This window comes from Elephas maximus, chromosome 16 (assembly GCF_024166365.1).
Source record: "Elephas maximus indicus isolate mEleMax1 chromosome 16, mEleMax1 primary haplotype, whole genome shotgun sequence".
NCBI classification, from domain to species: Eukaryota; Metazoa; Chordata; class Mammalia; order Proboscidea; family Elephantidae; genus Elephas; species Elephas maximus.
The window spans coordinates 79,978,221-80,003,020 of NC_064834.1; the positions used below are offsets into that span (position 1 = coordinate 79,978,221).

General features: G+C 46.4%; 1 protein-coding gene across 1 annotated transcript in view; it reads right to left on the reverse strand.

Moving 5' to 3' along the window:
• Positions 1-10,438: 10,438 nt before the first annotated feature.
• Positions 10,439-24,800, reverse strand: part of C16H10orf143 (chromosome 16 C10orf143 homolog) — a 40,237-nt gene continuing 25,875 nt past the window's right edge. Inside the window, exon 4 of the mRNA XM_049855363.1 lies at positions 10,439-14,944. Coding sequence (XP_049711320.1) covers positions 14,915-14,944 — 30 coding nt within the window. The 3' untranslated portion in view covers positions 10,439-14,914. The remainder of the gene's footprint in view (positions 14,945-24,800) is intronic.

Here is a 24,800-nt window from a genome sequence, read left to right on the forward strand (position 1 = left end):
GGTCTTAAACACTAGTAAGCGGCCATCTAAGATGCATCAATTGGTCTCAACCCACTTGGAGCAAAGGAGAATGAAGATCACCAAAGACACAAGGTAATTATGAGCCCAAGAGACAAAAAGGGCCACATAAACCAGAGACTACAACAGCCTGAGACCAGAAGAACTAGATGGTGCCCGGCTACAACCAATGACTGCCCTGACAGGGAACACAACAGAGAACCCCTGAGGGAGCAGGAGAGCAGTGGGATGCGACCTTAAATTCTCATAAAAAGACCAGACTTAATGGTCTGACTGAGACTAGAAGGACCCTGGAGTTCATAGTCCCCAGAACTTCTGTTAGCCCAAGACAGGAACCATTCCCAAAGCCAACTCTTCAGACAGGGATTAGACTGGACTATGGGATAGAAAATGATAACTGGTGAAGAGTGAGCTTCTTGGACCAAGTAGACACTTGAGACTATGTGGCCAGCTCCTGTCTGTATGGGAGATGAGAGGGCAGAGGGTGTCAGAAGCTGGCTGAATGGACATGAAAATACAGAGTGGAGGGAAGGAGTGTGCTGTCTCATTAGAGGGAGAGCGACTAGGAGTATATATCAAGGTGTATATAAGTTTTTTTATGAGAGACTGACTTGGTTTGTAAACTTTCACTTAAAGCACAATAAAAAAATTTTTTTTTAAATCACCAAAAAAACAAATGTGAATAACAAGGGGCTGCTAGGTGGCTGCAGCACGTCCAGTCACACTGCACACTGGACTCGCCACTGTGAGGCCAGAGACGCGGTATCCATGGGCAGGTCATGTGGACGCAAACTTTGGCGTCTTGTGGACAATTCACACCGTCCTCTGATCCTATCCAGCGCGCTCTCCTCTATTCCAAGGCAGACCGATGAAGCCCTTTGATACAAACGAGTTATAGATTTGATTCCGTAAAACACATTTTCCTAGGAAATCTGGTTGCACCTGGTTTGGTTTGGGGGCCGTATCGGTCATTCGGCAATTCTGCATCAAGGGTGCTGAGGCAGTTTGAGCAGGAGGGGCGAGACGAGAGGGCTCGGGGTGGAGGGGCCCCTTGGTGCCACACCTCCTGGCCGGAGCCCACCTGTCCACTCACTGCTTGCCTTGGACGGGCGCGGCCCCCCAGCAGACCCGTCCCCTCGACATGGCCATGGGGTGGTTCTCGCAGTGAGTGATTCATTTCAATTATGTGGGACATAAAAAGCCCACCTACAGACGAGACAATGCAGCTGTGAGAGGCTCAAGGTGACTGCAGGGAATACTTCATAACCGGAGTGTGTTTTCCCCAAGGAGATAGACTACCATTTGATTTAATTTTTAATTTTTACATTTTAATCAAAAATAGATCAAATGGTGGTGGTCTCCCCCGGGGAGCATGCTTCAGCTATGAGCCGGCCAGGCTCCTCTTCAATATGTCAAGCTGCCGCCTCGTGTAAGTCACCCGTGGCACCCGCCGAAGCCGCCCTGCCTGCCGCAGTGGAGCTCGCCACCCCCACTTCGTGGCGCCAGCCCCCACTTGTAATCCACAGATGGGGGCAGCTCAATTAACTGATGCTCATCCATGTGCATGTGCACGCGCACACACACACATACACACACTGGGGGGCTCAGACCTCCCCTGGACTCCAGTTATGTCTCCCATGGGGAGTGCCCTCCCGTCCCAAAAGCGCAGGGGGGTGGGGAGTGGACGTTGTCAGCCTCCACCCCTGAATCCATCCCTCAGGTGTGTGGACATGTGCATGTGTGTGTCTGTGTGTGCCTGTGTGTATGTGTGTGTATGTGTGTCTGTGCCTACTTGTGTGTGCATGAGTGTATCTGTGAATGTGTGTGCCTGTGTCTCTGTGCGTGCAAGTGTCTGTGTGAGCGTGTCTGCGTGTAGTGTATGCATGTGTGTGAGGGTGTAGGCATACATACTCACACTTAGTTTTTAATGGTCTGTGTTCTAAACAACAGACAGCAGGGGTATTCGATTGAGAGAAAGGGCACTCACGTCTTTGTCCAGGTGCCCCAATGGTTCCCTGGCTATGAGGTTGGTATACAATCCCACTCATTGCGAGGGGGGTTCTGAGAGCAGCCCCCCGCCTCTGCGTGACCTCAGGGGGCTCACTGTGCCCATGATGTGCCACTCCAGGCCCCCCTTTTCTCACCTGTGAACTGGGGATGATGCTGGTATGCCCCCCACCACAGTGTTTGGGGATCAAAGGATTCATCCCAGTGAGCTGCTAGAGAGTCCTGGCTGTGGTAAGATGTGCTCAGTAGAAGTCACTGTGTTCATGTCATTCTCACTGCAGGGGAAACAAAGGCAGCCTCTCTCTCTCTCTCATCCTGAGTGGGCGTCTGCTCAAAGCGTGAAGGGGCTGGGTGCTTAGTAGGAAAGCCGCCGGCCAGTAGGGGAGACCTTGAGGCCCCAGAACCACTGCCCATCCTGGGGGCTTCCCAGTGTCTTCTCTAGATTCTGAATCTTGAAATTACCAGGCATCTGCCCGCCAGTGGCCAGACCCTAGCAATGCCGTCCGAGCTGACTGATGAGAGAGAGAGTGAGTGTCATCTGCTTCTCTTTCTCCGGCTTCTGTCCTGGCATCAGGAGATAAGCGGACGTCCCACATCTGCCTAGCTCCCTGGAGAATGTTTCCGCATATTTATATTTCAACGTGGTGGTGGCCTTGGCCGTGGGTGCTAGAAGAGAAGTCCGATGTGCGACGGCTCTGCAGCTCCACCAGTGTCACCCGCGTCAGGATCGCCGCTGCGGTTTTCTGATTTAGCACCAGGAAAAGAAGGTGTGGTTCCTGCCATGGGGCCGCTGCATTAAACATCACACCCATTCCCTTTTTGCCTTAGAAGCCCAGAGAAAGATGTAGTGCTCCTGTCTGGCGGCCCGGTGTTTTTGGCCCAATTATCTTCCCTTCCACACAATGTAATCTCTTCGGCCTCTGTCTCTCCAGCTCCCCACGTATGTACGTGTTTCCAGGTCACTCCTGAAGCTGTAGGGTGGGACTAGGAAGCCATGGCCTAGGTGAGGTCTGCGTTTCTGGGTGCCCTCCCACTGGCTAGATGGGGGCAGGTTGATTGGATAACAGAGCCCCACTTTGCCCAGGTCTGATGCCCCCCATTACCTTGGCAAAGTCCCTGTACAGCTGCTGGGGGCAGCATGGCCCCTTCCATTCAATCTGGCCGGGACTGCAGGACAGCTGTCCAGCCTCCTCCTCAGGACAAGATAAGTGGGCAGGGCCACAACTCTGCACCCATGGGGCTCAGGGGAAGTGAGGCTTCCAGACCCCTGCCAGTTTCAGGCTCCAAGGACCACCCAGAGGCCCTGCCATGATTACACAACTCCCAGAAGCCCACTGCAGAGAGGGCTCACGGCCAAAAGGAAGAGGGTGGGAGGTGTTTTCGTGCCCCTCACCATGTCTATCTCAGCCAGCAGGAAAACAGCCAGCCTTGCTCATCCCTGAGCAGTGGGGCTCTTGGGCAAAGTGGCCCTGAGACCCAGGGAGCTGTCATCAACCTGGAGGTGCAGCAACCTCCACCTTGCAGGTAGGTAGGAAGATGAGATGATATCCAGCAAATGGCAGCTCCCACCCACCGTTTTGATTGATGGCAGCTCCCACCCACCGTTCCGGTTTATGTGTTTGCTGTTCGTTTTAGAATTGAGCTTGAAATGATGGATTCCCAGGTGGAGAGAGTGGGCCACCTGGGCCCCGAGCAAGGACGCTCCAAGCCTGGTGTGCACAGAGCAGGCAGTGTCCTGGGGGAGCCACTGGCCAGTGACCCTGTTACGGGGCCTGAGAGACTTCTGGAAGATGCTCGGGTCACCCGCTAGAAAGGAGTCCGAGCTGGGATTCCTGTCCTACCAGGACTGGAGAGCTGGGTGCTGTCCAGCCTGGTCCCACGGGAGCTGCGGGCACGCACAGCTCTGCAGAGGCTGCTGAGACAAGCTGGGGGGTGTGTGCCTATCCTGTCAGTCCTTGGCTTGGCTGCCCTGGTGGTCAGACGTGATTCCGCTGCCAGGCCAATGCTCTGGAGAGGGCGGCCGTGTGAACGTGAGCAGCCTCCCCCGTGGGCAGCCGTGTGAACGTGAGCAGCCTCCCCCCCACCCACTCCCCGCCGAGCATTTAGAAGCATCCCCACTGATTAGCCAGGAGTCACGACAGCCACCGGCAGCAAGGACAGACAGATTTGGATACTAGCGTTGGGTGCCTGGACCACAGTGACAGGCTTCCCTCTTCATGTGACTGCACTATGGGCCCCTCTGACCTTGTTATGAGCTGGAATCAACTTCCCAGCGATAGGCTCTTATTGGTTTGTTGTTTAGATGGCCCCGTCCTGCCGTTTCACCAGACCTATCTCATCACAGATACGAACCGCCCCTTCTGGCAGAGTGGGACTGTGCTCCACGGGGTTTTCAAGACTGTGAACCCTTGAAAGCAAATCACCAGGCCTTTCTTCTCAGGCATCTCTGGGTGGGTTTGAACCACCAACCTTCTGGCTAGTAGTTGAAAGCTTAACGGTTTGCACCACCCAGGGACCCTCTGATACAGGCAGTCCCCAGGGTACGAATGTCCAACTTACGTACAACCCATAGCTATGAACCAACCCCTGTAAAGCCCATTATATTAAAAGTTTGAGGTACATACAGCTGTTCTTAATAACAAACAGGCGCTACTTTGCGACACACATCAAAACATGATTATTATTATTACCGTAGTATTATGCTGGAGCCCTGGTGGCACAGTGGTTAAGAGCTCAGCTGCCAACCAAAAGGTCGGCAGTTCAAATCCACGAGCCCCTCCTTGGAAACCCTATGGGACAGTTCTACTCTGTCCTGTAGAGTTGCTGTGAGTTGGAATCGACTCGATGGCAATGGGTTTGGTTCTTTTGGATTTTAGTATTGTTAAACATGTTTTGGTGTATCTGGAAGTGTTTCTTTAATGGTTTTACGCGTAGAAAGACACGCTACATACTATATGCTAAGACAAGCATTTGACTGACTGACATTAGACATGAACCGTAAATCTAACTGTCCTGACTTAAGTACAAATTCAACATAAAGACAGACTTAGGAATGGAACTCGTTGGTAATCCAGGGACTGCCTATGTTAGGAGTTATTTTTAAAAATATACAGGCTTTAGACCTGGACACCTTGCATATGAGATCTGTGGCTAAAAAATCTCCGTTGCTCTTTTGTGAGCCTCAATAGCCTTACGGGTAAATAGAGTTAATAGTAGAACGCTTGAAAATTCTTGTATTAACTTTGAAGAGAAAACACACACATTCTGAGAATGTCCTCTGCACACTGCCTGCTAACTCCACTGGAATATCGGTGGGGATCGTTTGAATGGTGAACATTAGCAGCCAAATACTAATACTACCTCTGGGGTAAGTTGTTACAATGATCGTCCTCATTTCTATAAATCATGTAAATACAGGAAGTAAGCGGAGGCAGTGGCGATATTTGGATTTTTTGCTGTGCTTAGATCCACATTTTCTAAGACTGTTGCAGAGCGTGACAGAGTGTGAATGCCGCTTCACTTGCTGCAAGATTTTATTTTTAATCTGACTGAGTCAGACCTCCTGGATCTAGTCTCTGCTCCTGCGCTGGTTTTCCAGACGAGGCCCCCAGCATGAGAGAGCTTCACAGGAAAAACATTGTCACCTGTGTCAGAATTCTGTTGTTGGGTGTGAAAACCAAGGCGGCAAGCGGCAGCCGTGTGATGCGCTGTGGTTTGGAAGGGTACGTGGTCTACGTGGTCTTCTCTGCAGCCTAAGCTTCCAGGCATCAATCACCCCAGATGCCAGCGAAGCCACTTGTGCAGTGGAACTGGAAAGACAAGGCGACTTCACCAAAAGTGTCCCCCGCTCTGTTGTCAGGACACTGCTCGGGCATCTAGTTTTGATGCTTCCCAGTGTGATCTTTGCCACTGACATCATTGTTTTAATTTGCATTTCATGCATTACATATCTGATACACTTATTGCGCACATGTGGGTCTTCTTTTGTGAACTTCCTATCTTGCCTTAGTCCATTGTCCTGTTGAGATGTATGTCTTTTTTTGTTGTTGTTGTTATTTATTTTTAAGAGTTCTTTTTTTATATATTAAGGCTATTAAATATCTTTTCCTCTCATATGTTGCACATACTTTTCCCAATGCATCATTTCTTATTTTCTTTTCAAAGAGAAACCACTGACCTCCAGGAGAGGGAGAAGGGCCCTCCTGGGGGCTTCTCTCATGGAGCATTAGTGCCTGAACAAATGGAAAGGAAGCAGGTGAGCTTGTCTTCTCCCCTGAGTGCCCACACTGCCAGCTACGGGTCATTTTCTGTGATCACCAAACTTTGTTGTTTTTGTTAGGTGCTGTCGAATTGATTTTGACTCATGGTTACCCCATGTGACAGAGTACAGCTGTCCCCATAGGGCTTTCTAGGCTGTAATTATTATGCAAGGAGCTCTGGTGGTGCAGTGGTTAAACGTTAACAGAAGGCCGGCAGTTCGAACCCACCAGCTGTCCTGAGGGAGAAAGATGTGGCCACCTGCTTCTATAAGGATTATAGCCTTGGAAACCCTACAGGGCAGTTCTACTCTGCCTTATAGGGTCAGAATCAAAGGACGGCCACGGGTTTTAATCTTTACAGAAGCAGATCGCCAGGTATTTTTCCCGAGGGGCTGCTGGGTGGGTCCGAACTGCCAACCTTTTGGTTAGCAGCCGAGTGCTTAACAGTTGTGCCACCGTGGCTCCTTCCATAAACTTTAGGAAGTGGAAAAGGCATTTATGACCCTCAGATTAAATTTCTTCTGCTAATTCAAATTAATTACTAAGAGACCCACCAAGAATATTTGAAAAAATGAGAAGTTTTAGACCATCATTGGCCTGGCTTTCCTTAGATATGAATAAATGGGCTTCACTAGAAGAGTGGCCCCCAAATTATGTTAATTAATAAATATATTTTTTGGCTGAATGCTGCATCTTTTCTTGTAATTTTATTTTTAATAAAGATCCTTTAATAAATTAATGGCTGCATGTGATTTACTTTGGTATATGTTAACAATTTTCACATGAGGAAATTTAGATATCAGAAAAGAAACCTCACGTCCAGACTTCGGGCTAAAAGTCAGCGTATTTTGTAAATCCTTGACGACCCCTCCGTGGCAGAGCTGTCCACTGGGGCTCTTGGACTCTCGTTCTAGTGTGAAGGGCCACTCCCCATGCCTCCAGAAGCGTGGTCATCTCATCTTTACCCTGAAGTGGGGAGTGGGAGTGCTGCAGCTACGGGGCAAGGAGAACCCCGGGGAAGCTGCACGTGTGGGCCGCCAGTGGGAACAGCTGCCGTTGTACACCAGGCACCTCACGAGGTAACTAACAGCCCCTACAGGGATGCTTGCGACAAGAAGATAACCCGTTGCCGTCCAGTCCCTTTTGACTCATGACGCCCCCATGTGTTACGGAGTAGAACTGCTCGAGGGGGTGTCCTTGTCATCTTTACAAAAGCAGATCTCCAGGCCTTTCTTCCGATGTGCCTCTGGGTAGACTGGAATCTCCAATCTTCTGGTCTGCAGCCAAGTGTGTTAACCATTTGCAGCACCCCCCCCAAAAAAGAAACCAAACCCACTGCCGTCGAGTCGATTCCGACTCATAGCGACCCTACAGGACAGAGTAGAACGGCCCCATAGAGTTTCCAGGGAGCGCCTGGTGGATTTGAACTGCCGACCTCCTGGTTAGCAGCTGTAGCACTAACCACCGCGCCACCAGGGTTTCCTTGCAGCACCCGGGGTCGCCATCATCTAGATACCTAAAAATCAAGACCACACCCGTTTCTGCTGAGCTGATTCTGACTCAGGGCACCCCCATGTTTTAGAGTAGAACTGCTCCACAGGGTTTTCTTGGATGTGATCTTTACAGACACAGATTGCCAGGCCTTTCCTCCAAGGTGCCTCTGGATGGGTTTGAACGTCAACCTTTAGGCTAGCGGTCAGGTTGGAGAGAATGCGAATGATGCTTCAGTTACTGCAAGTTTTTTTTTTTTTTTGAATCTGACGGTCACTGTTATTCAAAGGTTTTCAGGGCCCCTGAGTTAAACCTTCCGGAACTAGCCTCTGCTGCTGTGTTGAATTGCTGCCACCACCCAGGCTCCTCTACAAGGAAATCTTAGGCCCAACATACAGCTCAAGTCAGAAAGAAAACCCAACTAAGAGTGGGCAGAAGCAGGAGACACAGACCAAGCTCAGCAGAAACGGGTGTGGTCTTGATTTTTAGGCATCTAGGTAATGGCGACCCTGGGTGCTGCAAGGAAACCCTGGTGGCGCGGTGGTGAAGTGCTACAGCTGCTAACCAAGAGGCTGGCAGTTCAAATCCGCCAGGCGCTCCCTGGAAACTCTATGGGGCCGTTCTACTCTGTCCTGTAGGGTCGCTATGAGTCGGAATCGACTCGACGGCAGAGGGTTTGGTTTTTTTTGGGGGGGGGGGTGCTGCAAATGGTTAACACACTCAGCTGCAAACCAAAATATTGGAGGTTCGAGTCTACCCAGAGGCACATCGGAAGAAAGGCCTGGTGATTGACTTCTGTATGAGCCCCCAGTAACTGTGGGCCCAGTAACAACCCACTCAGTTACGGGGTGTCCACAGGCTGTTCTGCTGTACACTCAGAGCTGGCATAGGAGATCCAATCTATTTGCCAGTCTGGGGTATAAGGGGTGATTAAACGCTAATGAGCCTCATGCTGCACCAGACGCTGGCACTGGGCTGCTGCACTGGACTGCTGCACTGGACTGCTGTACTGGACCGTTACACTGGACTTTTGCACTGGACTGCTGCACTGGACTGCTGCACCAGACAGTTGCACTGGGCCGTTACACTGGACTTTTGCACTGGGCTGCTGCACTGGACTGCTGCACTGGACTGCTGCACTGGACTGTTGCACTGGACCGTTACACTGGACTTTTGCACTGGACTGCTGCACTGGACAGTTGCACTGGACCGTTACACTGGACTTTTGCACTGGACAGCTACACTGGACTGCTGCACCACACAGTTGCACTGGGCTGTTACACTGGACTGCTGTACCGGACAGTTGCACTGGACACCAGCAGTCTCCGTCCCCAGTAGCCCCCGAGTGCCTCTCTCGCTGGGTCCTTAGATCGATGCACCTTAGAGCCTTACACCAAACACAAGCTGTAGGATCCACACGGGTCCCAAGGAACAGACGTTACGTGGCTGAGGAAGACTTCACGCAGCACACTCAGAGCCAAGAACAGTCTGTTTCGTCATCTCCCTTTATTTCCTTTATCACCACCCCGCCCCTGCATGTGATTGAGGGAGAGGCTGACGGAGCACACGTGGGTCTGCCCAGCTCCTTGGCCTCCCCTGCAACAGTAATTACTGTGATTCCTATGAGTGTCCTCGGGGGCTCTGCACTGCCCGGGTACTTGCCCTGGAATCGCCTCCCCTGTAAGGACCACAGCTGCCCTCCCAGAACGCCCTGTCCCAAGATCTGCCAGAGGGGGCTGGGGCCCATCAGCACTCTACGACCATTTGAACCCAGGGCAGGGGACCCGTCTGAGTCCCCAGTCATCCTGGGTTCCCAGGGGCTGGAGGAGGGGAGGACACAGACACCACCGGTCAGCATCTAGATGGGCTACATCGGGTGGCTGAGGGGAAATGACACTGTTTTTCACGGGGACAGGCAAGACAGAGTTGCTCCAAGTGTGCATTGCACAGCCCTCCTCCCGACCACACCAGAGGCTTGAAGGTGATGACGTGAACTAATGGCCAGGGACACACTTGCAGGTAGAGTGGTCGCTACCAGGCCAGAGGTCCTGAAGTTGCTTTAAAATCCATATGGACATCAGGATACTAGTTACTAAAGCCAGGGGCAGCGGCTCGATGCTGGGGTATGGGGCGGTGTCTCCACACAGTTGCGGGGGAAGGGCAGCACCACAGGATCAGAGAGCCCCCAGGTCTTAATCCCACCTTGTCACGGCATCGCTATGACCGTGGGTGGAGAACGTTGTTAGAATAACTGTTTAATATCTGCGTAAAAATAAAGTTAGACACATCACAATTTGCACCAAGGAAAGTTACACATAGAGCAAATTTTAAACGTTAAAAAATGAAACTAGAATCAGACAAAAATATAGATGTATAATTTATCAGTTCACACAAGGTATATAGCCTTAGGGAAGGAAAGACTTTCTTGAATGATTCTAGGGCAGGAAACAGCCAAAAAAAGGTTGACAGATATGACAGTTAAACTAAGTTGAAAAGAAAATGAAAAATTGGGAAAAGTATTTGCAACATATGAGAGGAAAGCAGATTCAAAAGCCTTAATACATAAAGAACTCTTAAAAATCAATAACAAAAGACACACATTCCAAAAGAAAAATGGATAAAGCCAAGATAGGAAGTTCACAGACAAAACATAGACACGGCCAATAAATACATCAGAAATGGGATGAAACACAGACTCCAACAATGACAACAGGAGCAATGAAAACCATTTGGCACGCTTTTGAATTTTCTGAGTTTTCATAACTGGTTGGTCTAGACACTGATAAAAAATTATTCTGTGAAAATATAAAAAGGTGTATGTTGGTATTTTTACTCTTGCACAAAAAACAGTGACATGTTATAAGAAAGGACAAACTGAAACTTATCTAATGGAAATACACAGGAATGCCAGTCTGTTTCCTCGGGGTGTGAGGAAAACGTATTTTTCCTCCGCTTTTGACAGGAAAACAAGGATGAGGCACTTTAAGGGGAGAATCATTTCATGCTCTTCACATGTGCGTCAAAACCCAGTGTAGCGAAATACAAGCAGGTTTTGCTTATCAGCGAATCTGCTGTAGAATCTGTGGTGCTGACACATTAAGTCAGCAGGGCGAGTGAGTTTCTGTGAGGACAGCCTTCCAGGCGTCTCAAGCAGGGTGTGTGTCTACCTCTCCCGTGTCACAGCCGCATCATCCAGCTTCCCGTGCCTTCCAGACACAGGGCTCCCCGACGTGATACCCACACCCTGTAAACACAGCCCCTCCAGACAAACGGGCTGTGTTCAGTGTGGCTTTTGGAAGCACTGTCAGCACAGTGGGCTGTTCTGGGCAGGAAGGCTACGCCACCTTCTTTGGAACATTTTTCTAGAACTGATGATTTGGGAGAATCTTCACTTTAGAATATTTAGTTAAAAATAAGGAGATCCACATCTGGAAGGCAGTCAGCCAGCAAGTCAACCGTGGTGACCTGAGCCGATTGGTGGTGACCTGGGACAATGATTGGTGATGACCTGGGACAATGATTGGTGATGACCTTGGACAACTGGTGGTGACTGGGACAATGATGGTTACCTGGGACAGTGATAGGTAGCGACCTGGGATGACTGGTCTTGACCTAGGACAATGTTTGGTGGTGACCTGGGACAATTGGTTGTGACTTGGGACAGTGGTTGGTGGTGACCTGGGACAGTGATTGGTGGTGACCTGGGACAGCCATTGGTGGTGGCCTGGGATAATGATTGGTGGTGACCTGGGACAATGATTGGTGGTGAACTGGCACAGTGGTTACCTGGGACAGTGATTGGTCGTGACCTGGGATGACTGGTGGTGACCTGGGACAATGATTGGTGGTGACATGGGACAATTGGTGGCAACTTGGGACAGTGGTTGGTGGTGACATGGGATGACTGGTGGTGACCTGGGACAGTGATTGGTGGTGACCTGAGAGAGCGATTGGTGGTGATCTGGGATAGTGGTGATTACCCGGGACAGTGATTGGTTGTGACTGAGACAATGATTGGTGGTGAGCGGGGATAGCATCTGGTGGTGACCTGGGACAATGGTGAGGACCTGGGATGATTGGTGGTGGCCTGGGACAGCAATTGGTAGTGACCTAGGATAACGATTGGTGGTTACCTGAGATGGCAATCGGTGGTGACCTGGGACAGTGATCGGTGGTGCCCTGGGACAGCGATCGGTGGTGCCCTGGGACAACGATCGGTGGTGCCCTGGGACAACGATCGGTGGTGCCCTGGGACAGCGATTGGTGGTGACCAGGGACAGCGATTGCTGGTGACCTGGGACGATTGCTGGTGACCTGGGATGATGACCTGGTGGTGACTTGGGATAATGATTGCTGGTGACCTGGGACGATGACTGGTGGTGACCTTACAGTGATTGGTTTCTGTTTGCCTTGCCGCCATTTTCCATGTTCTACGACAGGAAAAAAACAACAAAAACCCAGTTGCCGTCAAGCCGACTCTGATCCCTGGCGACCCCACACGTCAGGCTGGAACCGTGCCCCACAGGGGTTTCAGCGGCTGATTTCTCAGAAGTAGATGAGCAGGCCTTTCTTTTGAGGCACCTCTGGGTGGACTCTGACCTCCAACCTTTTGGTTAGCTGGGGAGTCCTTTAACCATTTGCACTGCACAACGACTCCTCTTCTACAACTAACAAGTATTAATTTTATACTAATAAAGTCACCTAAAACAACAAAGTCCTACCAGAATGTTCATTTCCTCATACCTTTTAGGCCAAAGGGTCCAAGAGGAGGCAGGCCAAGCAGGGCAGTGGAGGCAGTCGCTGGGCCTCTGAGCGACTCCAGAGTAGGGTGGGGAGAAGGCCTGCGATGAGGATCCAGTGCAGATGCAGGTGGGTGGCAGCCTGGCCACCACTGTCTAGGGTGACCGCCTGCCAGGTGAGGGCAGCTGGAGGGCACGCTGCCTGGGCTGTGTCATGCCTGAGTAGAATGTGACCCAGCTGGGACCCCAACCTCTGGACAAGGCAGTCCCACTGGGGCAGGACGGCTGGCAAGGCAGCTCTGAGGCTCTCACCAATCCTAGGAAAAGCAGCTCTGGAATTTAGGATTCCAGAGCATTGTATGTCATATGACCTGTACTAAACTTACTGAACAAGGAGCCCTGGTGGTGCAATGGTTAAGCGCTCAGCTACTAGCCAAAAGGTTGGAGAAGTTTAAGCCACCCAGCTGCTCCACGGGAGAAAGACCTGGTGATCTGCTGCTACAAGAAAACCCTATCGGGGGAGTTCTACTCACGTGGAGAATCGATTCAAGAGTGCCCAACAACAAACTTACTGAACATTTTTGAGAAAATTTTGATGTCATGTCTTTCAAGTGCCCTGTGATCAGCTTTTCTGTGTCGAGTCTTCTCACAGGAATTCATGATAAAACTGCTGCTTCGCCAAATTCCAGCCAACTTCATCCTGTCAGTGCACATTGTTGTAACTCACCTGTCTCTTTTGTCTTTTCCGAAAAGATCGCCTGCTTTGGTTTTGTTCTGGGGGTGAGGGGCTGTGCAGCGGGAAGGGAGACAGGGCTAACCCTGGTGAGTCTCCAAGGCACTCTGATGTGCTGTTGTCCTTAATGCTAACAAGCCACGAGGGTCATCATTCCCATTGGACAGATGAGGACAAGGCTCAAGGAGCTAAATGACTCATCGGGGTCCCTTGGTTAGGCCTCGTGGGGGAGATGAGATCTGAATCCATGTCCGACTCTAACACTGAGGCTTACTCCTCTGGGCCAGGAGGACACGTGGCGCTTATTCTTGACAAGAAAAGCTTTTCATTCATGTAAACAGCTGGGCAATTTACATGCTGCCTCAGTTACCAAAATAACTGGCGTAAATATGTGACATCTTCTCTGTCCGTGAATTTGGGGATTTGGGGGAAGGGAAAATCACACACACATGGTGCATACTGTGAAGCTAAGAGTGTTATTTTTTTCCATACAAATTAAGATGTGTGCCTCATTTTAGGTATATACATATATATATATATACACATATATATACACACATATATTTAAACCACGGATCTCAGTTCTCTCTTCCTCCCCCACCTCCACTCTTGGAGCGACTATTCTGGCGTGGACTGGCGTTTTCCAGTCTGGTCACAGCTCTTGACTTCCTGCAGGGTTAAATGTCTAGTGACTTCCCAAGATGTTGGGGGACAGCAAAGCCAACTTGCCACCCTGCACAGTGGCTGTGGGTCTGATTCTGGAAAATCCACATCACAAATACAATCCACACCACAAATGGTTGTGTACCAGTTTCAACACCTTGTCTTCTTTTGTTCTGTCTTTCCAATATGAAGTTCCTCCCATGACTACCTACCATAATACTTTATGGACTCGGCTCTTCAGCACATCAGTGTGGAGGGATGGCCCTACAGAGGACAAGGTCCATGCAAATAACAGACTGCAATGTGGAGAGGAGAGGCTCATCCCTCCTCTGGTCTGGGAAGGTTAAAGCTTGAGATCAATTCTCTGGGCCCTTATCTATCACGAGACCAGGACATCTCATGAAGCCTTCCAACCCAGGAAAGATGCCAGTCCCCACCATCAGATGGTAAGTGGAAAACCAAGAGAAAATCGGCTAACTTCAGTAGTTGAATGACACAGGGCAGACTGGGCACTAGTATTCAGTAAAATTCAGTTTACCATCACATAGCACATCAGATATTTTATAAAAATAAGTCTTTAATTATAAACAGCACATAAGCAGACCGGGCACATGACAAAACTGAGAAGAAGAAAAGTGGGCTGTCTCTGACGACCCTGTGGGTCACAGGCTCTGAAGCCAAAATCAGGAGACTGATTTTTTTTAACTTTTAAATAATGTAATTGATCTTCTTCGCACTCTTCTCATGAGAGGTGTATTTGAAAGGAGGCTGTGGCGGCTAATAACACTTTGGAGGCTCCTTGGCCGTGACATGGACCCTCCTGGCCCCGGCACAGAGGCGGCGGGATTACCTGAATGAGAGAACAAACAAGCCCCCGGCAAAGAACGCCCGGCTGCTATTTGAACAGGTGGGCGCCTAAATCCATCTGTAAGAGATTTACATCCGCCGTCACTCGGAGGGTTCAAATCAAAATTGGAATCTCCCTTTCTTCCAGCTTGCATCTTCTAACGATCCTTGGTGTGGTTAAGGTGCCCCTATGATGGGAAAACAGCACATGTGCAAGGAACTTAATTTCCAGGGGGAGGCATGTACTTAACACCTGGCTACACACTCCCCAACACAATGCACCATATGTAAAATTGGTTGTGGTGACATTTGTAAGTAATGTCCTCATACCTGATGTAAGTACATAGTCACAGCAGGGTGGTCTAGATTATAATTAAGATATTTAACGCACTCACGACAGTGCCTGGTACACAGAATGCCCTCAGTAAACAGTATTTCCCTTCCTGCAGGGCTATGAGGAAACAAGGGAATGAAAATACCACTATATATCCCCAAAATGATCAAAGTAAAATGTATAAAAATGATGTGGTCTCATTTTGGAATCTGTGGAGTCTGTCACGGCGCCGGCTCTATGGCATGACACAGTCAGCTAGGAAGAGAAGGGTTAGTTGTGCCTGGACTGTAAGTCTTATTGCTGACAAAATGCCTTGCTTCCTGTTTGGGTGGGGCTGAAAAGAGACCTGACGTGCAATCATGGGAAGTAACACTGCTCTCAGTGAAACATTGCAATTCCAGTATTTTTCCACCAAGCAAGAAAATGACTTTTTTTAGGAGGGGGTTTTTATTCACTTCTAATATTGAAATCAAAAGGGAATCAGGCCAGGCTGCCTCCAGCTGCTTCCACTGCTGAGCCCTTCTTGTACCAGCTCTTTGGGGGCCACACCTGTGAGCGCAGCCTCAGCATTTCGTTCATCCCTCTCGCTGTGGTGATTCCCTCAGGGGGCTTACCACAATTCATGAATTCTTTCAAAGCTTCCCACTAAGAGCCTTCTTCCTAGGCTCTACCTCACCTGTTCTGAGGTGCTGGCTGGCACACCCAGACCAGCAGGTACACACGTCCTGTGCTCCCTCTGTCTGGGCTTATCACACCAGACTGACACCTTCAGCTACAGTAAATCTAGCTGCACTTTAACCCACGCAAAGTGGGAAAGAGAGACCTTTGCAACATACCTTTTCTGTTTTTGCTAAAACCATTTTTCATTAATGTGCAGAAACTTGGCTTTGTGGCTAGCTCTCTGACTTCACGTGAGTAACTGCATAACTTATAGTAACAGCCCCTTCCCAGTTTACAGATTTCTATTGATTCTTGCCATTAGTTGCATTAGGAATGCTTTTCCTTCTTTGTTTAACAGCAAAGATGGAGACTCACTGGTTCCAGGCATTTAAGGAAATCTGTGTCTAATCACTAGCTGACCACTGAGCTAACCAAGAAGAGACATCAGGGGCCACAGACAACAAAGAATACAGGTTTTACAGAATTAGTTCTGAAAAGTCACTAAAGAAACAACAATAACAGTAAAACCTGGAGGGGGGAAATCTAGTTTTAATAACTGCCACATTATATTACTTTAAAGGTTCAATTTTCAACCAAAAAGGCAGGCAAAGAAACAAGGAAGTATGTTCCATACAGAGGAGAAAAAGCAGTCAACAGACATTGTCCCCGAGGAAGCCCAGATGCTGGACTTGCTAGACAAAGACTTTAAATCAGCTATTTAAAATACGTTTAAAGAACTAAAGAAAACCATGACTAAAAACTAAAAGAAAGTATGAGAACAATGTCTCAACAAATGAGAATATCAATAAGGAGATAAATGTTACTTAAAAAAAAAAAAAAGACAACTAAATCAAAATTCTGAAGCTGGGAAGTACAATAACGGAAATGAAAAATTCACTATAGGGGTTCGACAGCAGATTTGAGCAGGAAGACAACAGAACAGAGAACTTGAAGAGAGGTCAACCGAGATTATTTGGTTTGAGAAACAAGAAGAATAAACCGAACCTCAGAGACCTGTAGGACATCACCAATTATACATATTGAAAGTCACTGAAAGGCAGGCAAGAGATAAACGGGGAAAAAGAATATCTGAAGAAATAATGGCTGAAAACTTCCCAAATTTGATGAAAAACATTCATCTACACACCCAAGAAGCTCAATGAACTCCAAGTTGGGTGAAGGGGGAGAAATTCACACCTAGATACATAATAATCCAACTGCCTAAAACCAATGACAAAGAAAAAATCTTGAAAGCAACAAGAGAGAAGCAACTGCAAGTGATCCTAAATAAGATTACCAGGTGATTTCTCATCAGAAATCACCAAAGCCAGAAAGCAGGGAGATGACATATTCAAAGAGCTGAGAGAAAAACTGTCAACCAAGAATTCTATAACCAGCAAATCCATCCTACAAACCAGACTTACTGGTCTGACAGAGACTGGAGAAACCCTCTGAGTTTGGCCCCCGGGCACCCTTATAGCTCAGTAATGAAGTCACTACTGAGGTTCACCCTTCAGCCAAAGATTAGACAGGCTCATAAAACAAAGCAAGACTAAACGGGCACTCCAGCCCAGAGGCAAGGATGAAGAGGCAGGAGGAGACAGGAAAGCTGGTAATGGGGAACCCAAGGTAGAGAAGTGGAAAGTGTTGACAAGTCATCAGGTTGGCAACCAATGTCACAAAACAATATGTGCATTGTTTAATGAGACACTAATTTGCTCTGTAAACCTTCATTTAAAGTACAATAAAATTTTTTTTTTTATCTATCCTATAAAAGTGAAGGTAAAATTAAGACATTCCCAGGTAAACAAAAACATAGACAATCTGTCACTAGCGGACTGTCCTACATGAAATACTAAAGGGAATCCTTCAGGCTGAAAGGATGCTAGACAAAAACTTGAATCTACATGAAGAAATCATATGAATGGAATTTTTCTTCTAATTGGTTATTACCAGTGAATAAGAAGCCTATTGATTTTTGCATGTTCATCTTATATTCAGCACCCTTGCTGAACTCTCTTATTAGTTCTAATAGTTTATCTGTAGATTTTCTTGGATTTTCTGTGTAGATAATTATGTCCATTGTTTCTTTTTTTCTTGTCTTACCGTGCTGTCTAGGAACCCTAGTAAACTAAACAGAAGTGGTGTTAGGAAGCTCCGTGCCTTCTCCCCGTCATCAACAGAAATGCTTCCATTGACTGGGATGCCCCTTCTCCCTTACCAGGGTAAACCCTTCTATTCTGGCTTGTTGAGTTTTTACCATGAATGGGATTTGGAACTAATTACATGCTATTTCTGCATCTATTAAAATTAATCAAAATCAATAAGGATACAGAAAATTTGAATAACATAATTTTCAAAAACTTAACAAGTTTGATCTAATGGGCTGTTTCCAGTAACTGGAAACAGCTTTTCACAATCAGACAGAAAACAATTATAAAAATTGACTCCATGCTAGAAACTCATCAAATTTAAAAGTGTCAGTTCACTCACAGAGTACATTCTCTGACTACAAAAAAAAAAAATTTAGAAAAAAATAACAAAAAAGATGATCATTTGTTTCTTCTCCTTTGATCAGATAATATAACTTTTCCTATTGTTAAATCATCCTCCTGTTCATTCATGTAGAAATTTTTTTAACCTATAAAATCATCTCGGATGATAGCTTTTTAACTTCCCCAGTTTCTTCCATTGATACTAGTCTGTTTATGTTCTCCTTTCTGGAGTCAATTTTGATAACTAAACTTCCTAGAGGGGTAACTCCCATTGTTCAGGCTGTCCTAGCTCTATGCCTATTAGCTGCCTGCACACATGCCCACACAGGCACAACCCCTTCAGCACTTTCAAAGATGTTGTTCCAAGGTCTTCTGGCATCTACTGGTACTAATGCTAGGTCTGTTGTCACCAAATTACTGTTCCTTCATGGATAATCTGTCATTTCTCTCTAGCAGCTCTATAGATTTTTCTGTCTTTGATGTTCTCGAGTTTCGCCATGATGTATTTATGTGTGGATACATCATGCCCAAGACTCTCCAGGATTCCTCAGGCATACAAAACTGTACAGACAACAAAAGAACAAACACTCATGAGCTATTACATGGCTAAAGATATATACACTGCAGATGTAACTGAAATTCCCACTGTATCCTCAGCCCTCAACCCCTCAGGAGAAATAACCTCATCCCGAATTTAGTGTTTATCATTCTCATAAATGTTTTGATTCTTTTAATAAGTGTGTATCGATGTTTAACATGTTTAAAATTGTACCCAAATATAGTCATGTGTTGCTTAACACCCACAATACGTTCTGTGAAATAGGATGTCATGTGATTTGGACATTGTGTGAACACCATACAGACATATGCTGCATCATGTCCACATAGGAAACGTCTGACTGCGTATACATCTGTGGTCCCACAGGGTTATACAGAGGACAAGCCTGCTGCCCCACTCCCCCCAGGAGCAAAGTAGAAAGGCTCACAGGGACGGAGGAGGGAGGGGAACACAGGAGGTGGCTGGCTGGGCCTGCACCCAAGTGAGCAGTGAGCCAAGGGGGAAGGTGAGAGGAAGGAGGCAAGTGTGTATGAAATATGGTGCTCACACAATGTCCAAATCACATAATGTCCCATTTCCCAGAACATATCATGGAAAAAAAAAAAAATTTTTTTTTTTTTTTTCATGGATGTTGAAGGGGACAGGGCTGCAGGCTCCTCCTCCTCCTGGTGCTGGATAACCCTAGGAAGAGGACCATGGACGTACGTATATTCGGTTGGATGTTGCCTGAAGAGATGTTTTGCAGCTCATGGCTACAGTATGTTCTATACATAAACCCGGCTATAATTTGCTTTTTTTTAGTACATTCATTTTCATTGCAGTATATTTCTTTGAATAAATATACCCCAAATCATTTATTCATTCTCCTGTTAATGGGATTTTAGGTTATTTCCAACTTTTTGCTAAACAAACAATGCTATAATAAATATTTCCTACACATTTTCTTGGGCATCAGTTAAGAGTAAATACCTAGGAGTGGGACTTCCAGGTCATAGGAAATGCCAATCGTCACCTTTACTACCTATAATGGACAGAGTACTACCTATGTGCTCTCCAAAGTAGTTGTGTCAACTTACACTACCTTCAATAAAGTCGACAGTTCTATAATTCCACATCCTTGCCCATGATTACACTGTCAGGCATTTTTATTTTTGCTTCTCTGATACTTTAATTTGCATGTCGTTAACTGTTAGTGAGGTTGAACATCCATTTATAGTTACTGACCATTTGGGTTTTCTCTTCTCTGAATTGCCTATTTATATACTTTGCCCATTTATCTACTGGACATTGCTTTATTTATTCAAGATACTCATTGTTCTCATTTAGCATGTTGTAAACATCTTGTCCCAGTTTGTGGTCTCAAACAATGATGGTGAATTTCATTATGCAAAGTACTGTAATGTATGCAGTCAAATATATCAATCTTTTCATTTTGGCTTATATATTTTATAAATCTACTCAGCTTCATAAGTATATTTCTTTTATATATACTCTATTAAGCTTTTGTTTTGTACATTTAGGTTCATCACTACTTCCTCCACCTCCCAGAATTGATTTTTGTAAGAGACAGCTGGATGCATTACAGAGAGGCCATTATGAACCAGCTGAGAGCAATAAGCTACTCTACAAATTGTGCCAGAACAATTGGGTACCATATATATATGACTTTCTTAAAAGCTTTCAATTGTAATTCATTGGTCTATTTGTCTACCCCGGGCCAACGACACCTTGTTTTAATTATCACAGCTTTGTAATACATCTTGATATCTGATTATCTCCCTCACCTTGTTCTTCTACTTCAAAATTATTTGGCTACAACTTGCCTTCCTTCGATTCTGGAAAACTCTCAGCCATTATCTTTTCAAATATTTCTTCCTCCAATTCTCTAAATTCCTTCCATCTGGATTTCCTAATGGGCTGTCTTATTCTTTCCTCTATGACTTACTAATTACACTTTCATACATTCCATCTCTTTATCTCTCGCTGTGTTTTGAATGGTTTCCTCGGATCAATCTTCTAATTCACTAGTTCTGTCTTTAATTGTGTCTAATATGATGCTATTTTAACTTCAATGACTAAGTAATTCACTTTTAGGGTTTTTTTTTTTTTTGTACCTTCCTATTCTTTTTTCATACTGTCCTCTTCTTTCATCGTGGCTGTATTTCCTCTTTGATCATTTTAATGATTTTAAACACACTTTATAATGAACTTCAGGTTTTTCTATTATTTTAGATTCTTAGATGTTTATATTCTGTTTGTATACTTCCTGACTACCCACCAGTGGTAGATTTGTTCATGTGATTTGTATTTTTTTCTAATTGTGATCTCAGCTTCAGTGGGGGTTGTTTCAGCTCTGAATCCTATATGCTCCAGATGGTGGAAGCGTGCCTACAGTGGAAGCATGACACTATCCAGAGCCTTAAGAATTTCAATGGTCTGGATCTATTTTTATGTTAATGCTTTGGCTTTAGGTTCCTGTAACATATCGGTAGAATAAACTTGAAGCCCACATCATGCATACTGATGTCTTACTTTCCAATCCTTTTATGAATATAAAGATCTGTAAGACACTCAACTTTATTCAAGGGTTCCAATTCTAGCTCCCATAACTCCGCTGTGCCAAAGTCACATCTTCTCTCTCTGTGGATATTAGGATTCTAGTCCCCAGTCTCTGGGATATTAGGATTCTAGTCCCCAGTCTCCGGGATATTAGGATTCTAGTCCCCAGTCTCTGGGATATTAGGATTCTAGTCCCCAGTCTCTGGGATATTAGGATTCTAGTCCCCAGTCTCCGGGATATTAGGATTCTAGTCCCCAGTCTCTGGGATATTAGGATTCTAGTCCCCAGTCTCCGGGATATTAGGATTCTAGTCCCTGGTCTCTGGGCCATTCTACGACCAAACCCAACAAAGACCACTATGGAATATGTTTGTACTTACTGTTTTGGTTTTTTTTTTTTTTTCTGTTCACTTATTATATGCTCAACTATGTATTTTTCATTTGAGTTTATCTAGTATTTCTGTTTGTAGCAGTCAGGGACCTATCTACATTAGCTTGGTGTCACATGTTTATACAAGGTCTACATGGCATTTTCTTTAAAGTAATAACTTTTTGGTGAAATTCCATTTCACCATCTCCTCACAATTGAACATACTTTATTCCTAGAGAAAGAAGGTTCTTTTGAAAAAAAAATTTTTTTTTTTGTCTAGTCACCAGAAGGTTCTCTGTTCCTTCAGAGCCTGGAAATGATTTAAATAACACAGTTAAATATTTGTAAAACTCCTATTTTTCTGGTATACATATTCCAGAAAAAATATCTCTTGTCAGAAACTAAATCTGAAGAGATTTTGTCAGTGCATCTATTCAGACTGCTACTCATCTATTTCGGGATTCACATTCAGCTATCTTGACACAGCCAAGCCCTTCTTTTAGCCAGCTCACTCTTTCACAATTTGAATATATCAGTCCTGTGTCTGAGCCAAGACACTCTTGTTATGTCTGGGAATGAAGTCCACAAAGACCCACAGCATCACTGCTGCGCTTCTCAGAGGGTGTCAGAGCTGGTCGCGGTGTCACCATGTGGACAGTTATTCTGGCACATGGACTGAAACCACAGAGATCAGCAGAGAGGAGGAGGTGAGGGCTCCCTACCAACCATGTACCTGTCAGGCCAATCACTTAACCTCTGGGGGCCTCATTTTCCTTATCTGTAACTTGATGGGGTCAGACCAATGAAGTCTAGGATCCCTGACAAACCCAGGGAAAAAATGTGTGGAGCACAATTCGATTCTCACAGAACCATCAATGAAATTTCTGCTGATCCCTCCATGACTGTGTTCTCTTCCCTCAGGACGTAATAAAGGACTGACAAGAACTAGCTGTTGCTGCAAAGGACACACACGGCAAACCAGGGCACATCAATCCCTCTTCATCCATGTCAGAACACTACATTTCCATCCCAGGTGGCGCAGTGGTTAAGTGCTACAGCTGCAAACCAAGAGGTAGGTAGTTCAAATCCACCAGACGCTCCTTGGAAACTCTATGGGGCAGTCCTACTCTGCCCTATAGGGTCACTACGAGTCAGAATGGACTCGACGGCAATGGGTTTGGGTTTTTTTTTTGGTATCATGAGTGGCAGGCCTGCTCTGCCAGCACTGCAGCTGTGGGAGGAGGCGGAAAGCTCACTTACTCCAGGCTCTAGGCATGGTGTGGCTTCAGGGCGTGTTTACAGGTGCTACAGATGTGTGAGGCAATTACAAAGAAAACGCATGTATAAATAAAATCAACACACAATTTTAAAGATCACCCATTTGGAAATAAAAAAGAAGTATAAAGGAAAAAAAACGGTATCCATTTAGAATCACAATGGTCATACTTTGGCTCCTCCTGCCGTCCCTACAGGGCAATACTGAACCAAAGCAACAGATCTGGACCAAATCTTTCCTGTCCGGCCCTCTATTTCCGCTCCCTCACTACCCTCCCCACCGCCCCCACCACACCACTGTCAAACAATGGACTTCAATTTCAAAAAGCGAGTAGTAACACATAGGCTTATTAAGACTCCAAAGAGCCCTGGTGGGACAGTGGTTTATGTGGTCAGCTACTAACCAAAAGGTCAGCGGTTTGAAACCACCAGCTGCTTCACGGGAGAGAGACATGGCAGTCTGCTTTCGTAAAGATTTATAGCCTTGGAAACCCTATGGGGCAGTTCTACTCTGTCCTACAGGGCTGCTATGAGTTGTTTAATTGACTCAATGGCAGTGGTGGATCTTTATTAAGACTCCCTCAGTATTTTCCCTGAAATTAAAAAAAAAAGGAGTGATAGCTCTAATGAGTGGGCTGGTCTCCAAAACCCATGTGGCAGGAGGGGCCAAAGGTCTCCAGAATACTCAAGATACATGGAAAAGGGGGCATTATAAGGTAGAAAACTATATGAAAAAAGATCTAGGGCAGTTACATTCTGATGATTGGAAGCATGGTAGAGAATGCTCATTGAGGGGAAAGGTAACTACCAGTGTGGGCAATGAAACCCGATGACCCCAGATAAAAGACTGTGGAGGAGCACTGGGCAGTGCAAATGCTTTGCACTCCACTACTAACCTAACCTAAAGGTTGGTGGTTCAAACCCACCCAGTGGCATCACAGGAGAAAGGCCTGGAGATCTGCTTCAGTAAAGATTACAGCCTAGGAAACCCTACGGTGCAGTTCTACTCTATAACACATGGGTCATCACGAGTTAGAAGCGAGTCAACACTGAATGACCCAGCTCTCAGTACTGCCCATGTGGCCTATAATTGGGATTGGCCAGCGCTCCAAAGTGCTGAGCTTGCTGAACAAAGCAGCTGGGCCCTGAAGGTGAATAACAGAGACCCAGAGGCCTATGTTCAAAATGGTATACCCCCCTCCCCCCGCCAATCAAGGTGACCCAACAGGTCAATTACTTGGTTTGAACTCACAGAGTTGCATAATTTCTATGCCACAATAGGCTACCACGGGACCACTGTGTCAGCAAGGGAAGCCCACTGCTCAGGCAGGGGCCAGGTGGGTCTGGAATCTTTTGTGGAGGAAAAGAAGTCTACCAGTTAAGGAAATAACTGGGTTTTGGAGCCACCACACCAAACGTGGCATAACAGAGAGAGCAGCCAAGGCCCTGAGTGGAGGCGTTCACCCCAAGGGACATCTTACCCAGTCCAATCACACAGATTGAGGGCAGTTTGTCCCAATGATTCAGGCAAAGAGGAGATGTTCCTAATAATAACTTCTACTAAGAGTTAACTCTAACAGAGATCAGTAGAGGAAACTACAGTCAGTGGCTACCGAAAGAGTAATCACCATAACAAGCCAGCTACCAGCTTAAGTCAACAGAAGAAATAGAGAAAAAGAGCAAAATGCAAGCTTAGAAAATCAGTTTGAGAAGGTCTACAGAAAAAAACCATGGTGTTGCCGATCGTCTCATATGCATGTGAAAGCAAGAAGAATCGATGCCTTTGAATTAT